A 13,093-nucleotide genomic window follows, 5' to 3' on the forward strand; every position below is an offset into this window, starting at 1 on the left:
CTCACCAATTACTAATGCAGACTTTGCACAATTCAATATGAATTTGGAAAAAGCCTCACAATCTCCTTTTATGTAAAACATCAACTGAAAAGTACCTCATACAGCACAAGTGTGTGGTAGCATGTTCTACTGAGTACAAAGATCAAGAACTTAATCAGTGGGAAAATTGCAAAAAATTAAACCTTAACTTGTAAATTCCTTTATATTATTAGTCAATGGAGAGCAATCTGCCTGCCTAGAACTGGTTAACTGGTAATTTCAGCAGAAACTAAATCAACACTTGGGAATTTGGGAGTATATTTGCAAGTAGTTTTTACTAACCCATGGAGTGATTTTCATCCGAGTATAATTCCTACAGAGTGCAAAAGAATTTGGTGAGTGGGTGTTTGATGTAGTGGGGGTGAGGTCATTGGCAGAATTAAAATAGATAGATAGGTTATTTATTAAGAATCATTAGAAATATTAGAATTGTTGTCTAAATTATAATGAAGAATTGAAACTAATAATAACAGATTATTAGCTAGATTAAAAGTGCATTTAGAATTTGAATAATAACATTTCAAAAGAAAGCTAAATAAACAAAGTAAGATGGAGATGATGGGGAAGGTGATGTGTTGTGACTTTAGCATTTAGAGATTTGTGAAGGCGAGTTAAATTTCAAGTAAACATACCTACAGAAGGTGTCCGCAGTTCAAGGAACTTTGGTTGTCAAGGAACTAAAGTTTGAGCTTCAGAAATTGTGAAGCATTCACGAAGGGAGAAACTTATCTGGTTACTTTGTTTCAAGAGGCAATTGTATCCCTGAGGTTAAGTACTGTAGATCGGTTAATGGTCAGGAACAGTAGGGTGTGACTGCAAATCAGTTAAGGGAACTCAGAAGGTAGTACCGGAGCACCCTCAGCAAACCAACCTATGATAGGCTCTTGCAGACGGAGGATGAGAGCAAGCACAGCTGGATGAATGAGCAAACTGACCATAACACCGTGTTACACCAGGCCATTCACTTGGATAGTCTGATGTATCACAGTGATGTCATAAGGATTATTAAGGAATAAAAAGGAATGTGATTGTGAAAGGGTACAATACAGTTAAGGGGGTAGTAGCCATTCTTCACAGCTTCACAGCCACAAGAAAGTTATGCACCCTGTTCAATTAAGAACAACATCTCAGAACTGGAGGGGTATTGGAATGGGAAGGGTTTGTCTGAACCAGTTCAGTTGTCTTGGTCCTCACTGCAATTAATACAAGTAGGACTTAAGAAAGAAAGTTTCGCTGAGGGCGTATGTAGAGCCTGAGTATAAATTAAAAAGCAGAACCACAAAGGTAGTCCCTGGGTCACTCCCTGAACCACTTGCAAATTGGCCTAAGGTCAAACAGATCAGAGTGATGTACGAGAAAAGAGGTTCAATACAAGCCATGCTGTGAAAAGAGACGGCTATTCCATTGGGTCAGGTTTCACTTGAATTGTGAGACCAATGTCCTTACAAATCAAATAACTGGCCCTAAAAACAGATTTTGAACTAAATTGTGGGAAATTGGGAATGGTCAAGGTGGGAGGGGGTGTTGGAGAAAGGGTTCAGGTGAAGGGAAAATTATAGTTTAGTAGAACAAGGTAAAAAGTATGAGTAATTATAACCCAAGTGCAATAGAAAAGAACAGGACATGGAATGGTGATAATGCAGAAGCAAGTAGTGTTACAAAGAGAGGACTATTGATTAAAAAGTCAAAATTAAAGCCCTTCTATCTGAATGCACCAGGCAATCATAATGAGATAAATTAACGGCAGAAGTAAAGATATTTGGGTATGACCCAACGTCAAATCATTCTGCTGTTTTGCGCTCAATGTTGTATTTATTATTACCATAAATACTGTTTACTCTGTGAGCTTTAAGCAAGTAAGGAATTGTATATGACAATGAACTAATCTAAGTTGCAACATAACATCCCAACCCTTGTATCCTATGCCCCAACTATGAAAGCAAGCAATATACCTTCTTCACCACCCCATCGACCTGTGTTTCCACTTTCAGAGAACTATGGATTTGGACTCCTTGGTCTCTCTGTTTATCAACAATTCGTAGTGCCCTACCATTTACTGTATCTATCCTACCCTTATTTGACTTCCCAAAACGCATCACCTTGCACACATCAGGATTAAATTTCATCAGCCAATACTCCACCCAATTTTGCATCTGATCTACATCCTATTGCAGCCTTGGACAACTTTCCTTGCTATCCACACCACCACCAATTTTCATGTCATCCGCAAACTTGATAATCATACATCCTACATTATCCAGCAGTTTAAGTTTGTTCTCCTTGAACTGATCTATAGTATTGGCTCAGTTTATCCACAAATCTTATTTGTGAAGCTTATCCACAAATTCAAATAAGCCATTCCTGGGTAAATATACATGATCTTAATCATCTTCACACACAAATTAGCCTTATGCAAAAAAAGTATTATATTTACTTATCAATTTGCTCATTCAGAAAAATAGCTAGCAATTACATTTTACATTGATACAAATAAACAATACCAGCATGATGAAAGCCCACTCCCTGAGGTACAGTGCGACCAAGCACCACATCGAGTCCTGTTGGCGATCGCTTCAACTGGTCCACAATTTCCTGAAGTTCATCCCTGCGCAGTGCAAATGGAAGCAATTTGGATGCTTTTACAAATCCTACATTAAAACACACAGAAAATGTAATAATGAAACACATGAACCACAAAATTTAATTACATTTGATGAAAAATTCAAATGAAGTGATACACAATACCATAGGATAATCACTTAACACGATTCAAAGCAGAGAAGCTAAATATTCAGGCCTTGTGCCTCCATCAGCTATTTGAAAAAGCCATCCAACTAGTCTCACTTTCCTGCTCTTTTGCCAAAGATGTGCCTATTTTTTTCCTTTTAAAGTATTATCCAGTTCTCTTATAGAAGTTAGTATTGAATCACACTTGCTAAGTTTAGCATGCTGGAAAAAAAATGACAGTTGTGTGACTAACTCATGGACTTGGAGATTCTACCCCACCCCACCCAAGTCCTTAACATTCCTTTTGAAATCCACAATTAAATCTGTTTCCATAGCCATTGCAGTCTCTATGTACTAAGAGTAAAAGAGAGGCAAGAGTGGACATCGGACCGCTGGAAAATGATGCTGGAGAGGTAGTAATGGCGAACAAAGAAATGGCAGATGAACTGAGCAAGTATTTTGCATCAGTGTGGAAGACACCAGAAACATGGCAGAAATTCGAGAGTCAGGAGGCGGAAGCGAGTGCAGTCGCTTTTATTAAGGAGAATGTGCTTGGGAAGCTGAAAGGTCTTAAGGTAGATAAGTCACCTGAACTGGATGGACTACACCCAGGGTTCTGAAAGAGGTAGCTGAAGAGATTGTGGAGGCATTAGTTGTGATCTTTCAAGAATCACTAGAGTCAGGAATGGCTCCTGAGGACTGGAAAATCGCAAATGTCATTCCACTCTTTAAGGGAGGAAGGCAAAAGACAGGAAATTATAGGCCAGTTAGCCTGATTTCAGTGGTTGATAAGATGTTAGAGCCCATTTTTAAGGATGAGGTTTTGGGGTACTTGGAAGCTCATGATAAAATAGGCCACAGTCAGCATGGTTTCCTTAAGGGGAGATCTTGCCTGACAAATCTGTTGAATTCTTTGAGGAAGTAACAGGCAGGATAGACAAATGAGAGTTAGTGGATGTTGTTTACTTGGATTTTCAGAAGGCCTTTGACAAGTGCCGCATATGAGGCTGCTAAACAAGATAAGAGCCCATGGTATTACAGGAAAGGTACCAGCATGGACAGAAGATTGGCTGACTGGCAGAAGGCAAAGAGTGGGAATAAAGGGGGCCTTTTCTGGCTGGCTGCCGGTGACAAGTGGTGTTCTGCAGGGGTCAGTGGTGGGTCCGCTACTTTTCACATTATATGTTAATGATCTGAATGATGGAATTGATAGCTTTGTGGCCAAATCTGTGGATGACACAAAGATAGGTGGAGGGGCAGGTAGTGTTGAGGAAGCAGGGACTCTGCAGAAGGGCTTGGACAGGTTGAGAGAATGGGCAAAGAAGTGGCAGATGGAATACAACTTAGGGAAGTGTACGGTCATGCACTTTGGTAGAAGCAATAAATGCACAGACTATTTTCTAAACAGGGAGCGAATTCAGAAATCGGTGCAAAGGAACTTGGGAGTCCTAGAGCAGGACTTCCTAAAGGTTAACTTGCAGGTTGAGTCGGTAATAAGGAAGGCAAATGCAATGTTAGCATTCATTTCGAGAGAACTAGAATATAAAAGCAAGGATGTAATGCTGAGGCTTTATAAGGCATTGGTCAGACCACATTTAGAGTATTGTGAGCAGGTTTGGGCCCCAAATCTCAGGAAGGATGTGCTGGCATTGGAGACGATGCAGAGGATGTTTACAAGAATGATCCTGGGAATGAAAGGGTTAATGTACGCGGAGTGTTTGATGGCCGTGGGCCTGTACTTGCTGGAGTTTAGAAGGATGAGGGGGGGATCTCATTGAAACCTACCAAATATTGAAAGGCCTGGATAGAGTGGAGGTGGAGAGGATGTTCCCAGTAGTGGGAGAGTCTAGGACCAGAGGGCACAGCCTCAGAATAGAAGGACGTCCCTTTAGAACAGAGATGAGGAGGAGTGTCTTTAGCCAGAGGTGGTGAATCTGTGGAATTCATTGCTACAGACGGCTGTGGAGGCCAAGTCATTGGGTATATCTAAAGCTGAAGTTGATAGGTTCTTGATTAGCAAGGGTGTCAAAGGTTATGGGGAGAAGGCAGGAGAATGAGGTTGAGAGGGAAAAGTATATCAGCCATGATCGAATGGCAGAGCAGACTCAAAGGGCTGAATGGCCTAATTCTGCTACTGTGTCTCATGGTACTAATAACTAAGCTTCAAAACCTGGACCTCTGTACGTCCCTCTGCAACAAGATCCTCATCTTCCTTATTGGGAGACCACAGTCAGTGCGAATCAGTAATAATATCTCCTCCCCGCTGACTAACAACACAGGACACCTCAAGAATGCGTGCTTAGCCCACTGCTCTACTCTCGCTACACTCCTGACTGTGTGGCTAAGCACAGCTCAAACATCATCTATAAATTCGCCAATGACACCACTATTGTTGGTTGAATCTCAGATGATGATGATGAGGCGGCTTACAGGAGTGAGGTAGAGCGGCTGGTTGAGTGGTGTCACAACAACAACCTTGTACTCAATGTCAGCAAGACCAAGGAATTGATTGTGGACTTCAGGAAGGGGAAGTCAGGAGAACACACACCAGTCCTCACTGAGGGGTCAGCAGTGGAAAGGATGAGCAGCCTCATGTTCCTGGGCATCATTATCTCAGAGGATCTATCCTGGGCCCAACACATTGATGCAATCACAAAAAAGGCATTCCAGTGGCTCTGCTTTGTTAGGAGTTCGAGGAGATTTGGTATGTCACCAAAGACTCCTACAAATTTCTATGGATGTACAGTGGAGGGCATTCTGACTGGTTGCATCACCGCCTGGTATGGAACCTTAATGCGCAGGATCAAAAGAGGCTGCAGAGGGTTATAGACTCAGCCAGCTCCATCACGGGCACAACCCTCTCCACCATCAAGGACATCTTCAAGAGGTGGTGCCTCAAGGCAGCGGCATCCATCATTAAGGACCCTCACCATCCAGGATATGCCTTCTTCTCAATACTACCATCAGGGAGGTGGTACAGGAGCCTGAAGACCCACACTCAACAATTCAGGAACACTAATGGTGGAACACTTCTGCTCCGCCACAAGATTTCTGAACAATCCATGAACACTACCTCATTATTCTTCTCTCTTGCACTATTTATTTTTGTAATTTAAAAGTTTTATGTCTTTGCACTGTACCGCAAAACAACAAACTTCATGTCATATGTCAGTGATAATACATCTGATTCTGATTCACTAAATCTGAACATCCAAATTATCAACTCTAAAAGGCAAACTAGAATAATTCTCAAATAACCAGAGTCTGAATTAATGAGTAACAAGGGTACTCACCTTCTGTGCCAACAGCAGCACTGTGGTGCAAATGGCAGAACTCTCTGGCTATGGTTTCAGACAGCTTTTCGCACCAATTCTTAGAAGGACAGAAGAGAAGGACGGAGTGGCCATCATGTACAGTCTCATAGCAAAGACTGACTATATCGTCCTCATCACCCTACAAGCAATAATGTACACATTGACATCAACTACCAACAATTATAAACCATCAAGTGGATTTTTCATTAGTAATTATAGGTCTGTCCGATTAAACTTCTTGGATTCGAGCATTTCTATGAAAATCACTCAAACAGCTACACGAGGTTTCACACAAATTGTTAAGTAAAATTGCTCCCACATATGCTCATTTGTACATCTTTTGCAGGTCAGGATAAGGGAGGGGTGAGAGGCATATATTAATTACAAACTTGTATGAAGGACTAAAAACACAAGGCAAGGAAAATATAAAATTGTGAACCTGTCAATTCCAACCAAAAGCATTCCTTTAATTTTGCTCCATTGATGAATACGTACTGATAAACTTAAGAAAGGTTAGCACTGTGATAAAACAATTCAATCTTTCACTGCAAAGCTAAACATTGAGGCTTCAGCCAGGGTTTACAGATTCCAAATTTATGAGGGGATGCACATGCATCCACATTACTTTTGACTTTTTATTTACCCAAGGGATTTTGGTACTTTTTAAACATATTTTGTGCTATATTCTGTGGATATAAATTATTAAAATTTATCAGGGGCAACAACACTCTTTTCAAAATTCCCAGTATTTCATGCCCACTAGGGTTGCTCACAAAGGAACATGTAAAAACTATTGCTTTCCCCAATTTTACTCAATTGCTTACCAAAGTGGTTTTTCATTACCATATGGACCATCGTGTGATTTCTCTTCAAGGATAAAATATTAATTTTCATATGACTGGAGAAATTTTATGATGCAGCCCACATCCAAATGATTTTTTTGGCTTATGATTAAAACAAAATGGAAGCAGAACTGGGCAATACAGATTTCTAATTTTGTGCTTCCATTCATAACATGGCTGATCCTATAACTCAAGTGCATCTTCCGTATTTCCCGTGACTCCCTTAAGAGCCCTTAAATCTATGAATCTCAGTCTTGAAAATATACTCAATGACTGATCAGACATAATGTTCTTGTTTAGAGAATTCTAAAGATTTATCCCACTTAAGGCATTTTCCCTCAGTCCTAAATGGTCAACCCTTTATCCTCTGGCAACACAGTGGCACAGCCAGTGGAGCTGCTGCCTCACAGCTCCAGCGACCTGGGTTCAATGCTGACCTTGGGTGCTGTCTGTATGGAATTTGTACATTCTCCCCGTGCGAGTTTCCTCCGGGTGCTCCAGTTTCCTCCCATATCCCAAAGACGTGCAGGTTTGTAGGTGAATTGACTACTATAAATTGCCCCAAGTATTTAGGTGAGTGGCAGAATCTGGAAGAGTTGATGGGAAAGTGGGAGAATAAAATGGGTTTGGGTAGGATTGGTTAAAAAAAGGATGTTTGATAGCTAGCGCAGGCTGTGCACTGAAGGGCCTATTTCTCTGCTGTATCTCTCTGTGACTCTATCCATCCAGTCAATGCCTTTCAGAATACATGGTTCAGTGAGATTGCCTCTTATTCTTCCAAACTCCAGTAAATAGAGACCAATCTTTCTCTTTCGATCTGCCAATTACAAGTTTTCCATCCTAAGAATCAGTTTAGTGAATTTTATGCTGTATCACTTCCAATTATACCTTTCTTTATATACGGAATCAATAACTACATGGAACATAAAGTGCTCAAAGCCTCCCTGAAAGAAAAACAATATCTCCACTGATTCCTGAGAATCTCTGACTCATGACTGCACAAGGCGTAGGAGCATTTGGGATGGTATTGAGAACATCAGTTCCTTACAGTGAGAACATGTACAAGCCATGCATAAGCAGCAGAAGGAATGGACCACCTCACAAACCACCTACTCACCACCCCACAGGCCACTACCTGCCACGTCTGTGGTTCCCATGTTGGTGTTTTTAGTCACTAAACTGGAGTGAAAGTAAGTTATCCTTGATCCTCATAAGTCATAGTACCCCCAATGTGATCAGATCAAAGTTCTTTATAATTGCAGCAAGACTTTAGGAGCCTTATCTCCAATTCAGGGATTCAAAATTTCAAGTTGCTAATCATAGTTAGAATTATGACAGTAAACTCAATTTTTAGGAAAACTTACCCAAATCCTTACCTTTACCTGAAGAACAGGTTGAAATTCTCGTATCATTGTCATTGTTGAATCATAAATTTTATTCCCAATTTTTAACCGTTCCATTAGAGGTACAGGCCTGAAGTCCGTACAATACAGTTCTGCATTTAGCCAGGTGGCTACAGTCCCTAGGTTTGGAAGGGTGGCACTCATTCCCACAATCTGTATTCCATCACTAAGTCTCTGTTCTTCTGATGAAACCTTACGACTGAAATTCAAGAAATATATCCATCAACGTCAGGGCTGGCAGGCATGCCTATTTGTAAGTCCACCTGTGACCAATGGGAGTCATTCAGGATCAACAGCTTCCCATAATGAAGAAAGATAGGGCTGACAAGTCCAAAAGACCCAGTACATCAAGAAATATTGACGGTTGCATAAAGAATGAGGTTTGTGTAGGGCGAGGTCTCAAATGAATTATCTGCATTCACTGAAAAAACATTGCAGTCAAATTCAGGGAAGGGATTGGTGGAACTCTAGAACAAATTGTCATTGAAAAGGAGGAGATATTACATGTCTTAGCAGCTTAAAGGTGGATAAATTCCCAACACTTGCAATGGGCAAAGGAAAAGATCGCTGGGGCTCTGACAGAAATCTTCTCTGGCCACAGAGGAGGTGCCAAATGCCTTTAGGAGAGCAAATTTGGTACACTTCTTCAAGAAGAGCAGCAGGGAGGAGCCAGCAAGTCTAATATCAGTGGTAAGGAAATTATTGGAAAAAATTGAGGGTAGGATTAATCTGCATTTGGAGAGGCAAAGATTGGTCAAGGGTAATCAGCATGGCTTCGTTAAGAGGAGATCCCATTTGACTGAGTGAATCTTTTTGAACATGTAACTAAGAGTGCTGATAAGGGTAAAACAGTTGATGTACTTCAGGAAGCCTTTAACAAGGTCCCACATGGGAGACTAGCCCAAAAGGCAAGAGCCCATGGGATCTGAGAGAAGTTGGCAAATTGAATCTGAAAATGGCTTAATGACAGGAGGCAGAGGGTGATGGTTGAGGGTTATTTTTGTAATTGCAAGCCTTTGACCAGTGGTGTGCCACAAGGATTGGTACTGTACCCTTAATCACATATTCCAATTTCAAAAATTTAACATGGACATAAGGGTCTGAATGCCACCCCTTTATCCCTTAAATTTTTAATCATTCTTTGAATTGCAGTCTAGAAGTGTGACACAAGAGGCATGTCAGCAAAGGTTCAATGCAAGAATTAATAATTATTTAGGAACCTATAATTTGATTTTATCTTTGTGTGTATTTATAGAACAAATCACAGGATTAGGAGGGTGAGTACAGTTGAGTGGAACTAATTAAATAATTCATTCAAATAACCAAATTATACAATGCTCTAAGTGGCCCCTTCTCTGCTGTTAATTATTTGATACTGTACAGAAAGGCAGCCCTTCACTTATGCATAATAGTATATCTGAGATCAGGACTGAATCTCTGCCACAAACAAATTACTATTGTCAGAAATGTGTGACATCAGAAGAACACTGGATTTTTGTGTCTAATCAATGGCAGCAGTTTGTAAAAATGTACCTTTTTTCTCTCTTTTTAGTGACGTATAATATCTTGGTTAAGAGAAGTTCCAACAAGTATCCTCTATGAGAGTCCCCCAACATATGCAACTCATCTACTACTATTATTCCTATGGTAGCAAAAGAAACAACAAAAAAAAAATCAGAAAGCCATGATAAGGAGCTGGAATCACACATTAAGTGTGGTGTGAACATACAATATACTCAGAAACAAGCTTGCCACCAATAGAACACAGTGATAATACACACATCATTGGTTAAAAAAAAATTAACACACAATTTAAAAAGTGCTGCAAATGCCAGAAACCAAAAGTAAAACCACAAACTGATGGAAATACTTGGGCCCAGCAGCATCAGTGGAGGAAGAAACAGATTTAATATTTCAAATCAATGACCTTTCATCAAAGTAAAAATATATTTTGGGCTCTCACCAAGTTGATCTACTTTCTCCTCTTCAATAATTCGATTGATGAGTCCATTTGCTTTCTCAATTGTACACACAGCTACATCCAGTGATGAAAATCCACCAGCAGGTGATGTGCTTCCCATATATCCCTCTACTCTCACCATCGCATCTTGGAATAAGTTCTGAGATAGAGACCAAGGATATTCACACATCAGTTTCTTTTCCCCTTCAGCTGGTGTCATTTTTTGCAATTATGATACAGAAATAGGAAGATAGACAAAAGAAATAATAGTTAATTACATTCACCTCGCACTGTATCACTTATGTGTTCCTAACAGATGCAATAAGAGGTTACATAAATGCAATTATTTTGATCCCATTACCATTCAATTCCACCCATTTTGCTTTCAAAGAGCATTCCCACATTGAATAAGACTGAAACTAACTTGGATTGTACAGAAATGTTACAATCCGATGAAACTTCTATCTCATCAGATTTGGCTCGACTTGGCCATAAATCTGACTGGAACACAGATCTACAGACAAAAGTTCAAACCTCATGACTGTCCTTGTGCACAGTCATTCAAAGCAAATATGCAGGTGTAACTAGTAATTAGGAAGGCAAATGGTATGTAAAGCTTTGTTAGAAGAGAATTTGACTACAGGAGCAAAGATGTCTTACTGTAGTCATATAGGATCTTGGTGACTCAGCTGGAGTATTATGTACAGTTTTGGTCTCAGCTTTAAAATATACACATGCCATAGAAGGAGTCCAGTGAAGATTCACCACACTGGTTTCTGGGAAGGCAAATCTCCTCACTCAGAGGGTGGTGAATCTTTGGAATTCTCTTCCCTGGGTGTTGTAGAGGCTCAGTAATTGAGTTCACAATAGATCTCAAGATAATAAAGTTGAAGGATATGAAAAGGCAGAAAACAGAGCTGAGATAAAAAAATCAGCCATAATCTTGATGAATGGTAAAGCAGGAAGAGCCCGATGGTCTACCAAAAATCTAAAAAACTGAATAAATTACAATGCTCAAATTATCAGCAGTTCCCTGTTGGACAAGTGTTATTCCTGACAGTTTCTTCAATGATTGACAGCAAACTAAAATATAATAGTGCATTCTAAACAATGGTAGGAGAGGAAGGTAAATTTGTTTCGATTATTCACTGTAATAAGCAAACCCTGACACAGCCCTCATTATTTCTACGAATATTAATGGTTTTCTAGTCCTCTCCCATTATGACAATGGAAATTGGAGTTCACAAGCATTGCCAGTCCTCCATTCTCCATGAACCTAAAGAGCAAGTTCCAAGAATCTGTACAGTTCTGTAGATTTTCAGCGGGCAATCCTGTTGTCACCTGATATTAATACATATGTTACTAGGAGTCATTGGATAAAGATCAGAGGTCCAAAGTTGGCAAATTAGCCTCCAAAATATTCTAGGGGTGCCAAGGCTAATTTTAAAGTCCATAACTACTATTTCAATAAAGATTACCTGATTAAGGACAGGTTACTTATCAAGAATAGGCTTATTGGTTGCAACCATTAATCAGTGAGATGAGCTATTGGTCACAGTTCAATATCACTCTTAATAACATCAAATATATTTAACAAATCCTAATAATTGCCACTGGTACTTCCAATTCCATCACAGTATGGCTATGTTGCAAGATTCAGTGATGCCAATGGACTTGAATGATTAAATTTTTTTTTAAAAATGCAAAAATAAAAACATAAAATGCCAGAAATACTCAACAGGTCATCCTGCATCTGCAGAGAGAGAAACAGAGCTAACGTTTCAGGTCAAAAATCTTTCATCAGAACTGGGAAGGAAATCCACTTTCCTTGCAACTTAACAAGCTTTTTTTTGCCTCCTTCCCAGTTCTTACAAAGGGTCTTTGACCTAAAGCTTTAGCTTTCTCTTCCCACAGATACAGTCTGAATTGAGTGATTAACTAATTACTGTGTTATTTCAATTTGATCTGAATGACAAATAAATCAGTGAAGAATAGATTGATTTCTCCTATGACAGACTGCAAATAACAAACGCAAGAAAAATGATTCTAGGATGGTATCATTAAGACTTCAAGGAGCTGAACTTAACAAATGTGTCCAGAGCAAAGATGTTTCTCATTGACCATTTCATCTCAAGTCTCAGCCACAATTTAACATAACCATCCATGTCAACTAGACATAAATGAGAAGTTTCAACTGGCCCCACATGAACATCAAAAGTAGATGTGTTGAATTATAATTATATTTTGGCATTTGTCACATCACTAGGTTCTGCACTCACCTGCAGGTAATACATTTTCTCCTTTGCCACAGAAACAAACGGCAAAATGAACAGAGCCTTCTTTCTCCTTTCCAGAACTCTCTTTAGAATGAGCAATTCTGCAACAAATGTCTTCCCAGCACTAGTTGGGGCTATAACGCAAAGATATTTGTGCTTATTTTTTTGTTGTAATTGTACCAGGAATAATTGTCACATACCCATCTCTGGATGTCAGTGTTTGAGTTCCAATGGTAAATATTAATAGCTCTTTTATAAACCTAGTTTCCAATCATGTTAATCATGATTTATTTATTCTAAAATTTAATCATATTTGGTAATTTTAGAAAACAACAGATGAAATTAATAAAACTAGTGTTCAATAATGAGCATTTTTCCACCAAAGTTACTGAACAAAAGAAGAGTTTCTGCGATAACATTAATTCCAAAGACGTGACTTGTGCCATTTCCTTTGATGACCAGTTGAAAACAACATTCAAATTAGGAATCTGAATCAACCCAGCCCAGAATGAAATGGGGAACTAAAGCAAAT

At 39.5% G+C, this 13,093-nt stretch overlaps 1 protein-coding gene across 1 annotated transcript in view; it reads right to left on the reverse strand.

Moving 5' to 3' along the window:
- The window catches only part of polq (polymerase (DNA directed), theta), a 69,494-nt gene that overhangs the window by 53,086 nt on the left and 3,315 nt on the right, over nt 1–13,093 (reverse strand). The window contains exons 3-8 of the mRNA XM_052014252.1: nt 12,565–12,695; nt 10,289–10,445; nt 9,859–9,967; nt 8,299–8,524; nt 6,060–6,219; nt 2,541–2,687 (exon numbers count right to left, since the gene is read on the reverse strand). Coding sequence (XP_051870212.1) covers nt 2,541–2,687; nt 6,060–6,219; nt 8,299–8,524; nt 9,859–9,967; nt 10,289–10,445; nt 12,565–12,695 — 930 coding nt within the window. The remainder of the gene's footprint in view (nt 1–2,540; nt 2,688–6,059; nt 6,220–8,298; nt 8,525–9,858; nt 9,968–10,288; nt 10,446–12,564; nt 12,696–13,093) is intronic.

This window comes from Pristis pectinata, chromosome 4 (genome assembly GCF_009764475.1).
Source record: "Pristis pectinata isolate sPriPec2 chromosome 4, sPriPec2.1.pri, whole genome shotgun sequence".
In the NCBI taxonomy this organism is placed as follows: Eukaryota; Metazoa; Chordata; class Chondrichthyes; order Rhinopristiformes; family Pristidae; genus Pristis; species Pristis pectinata.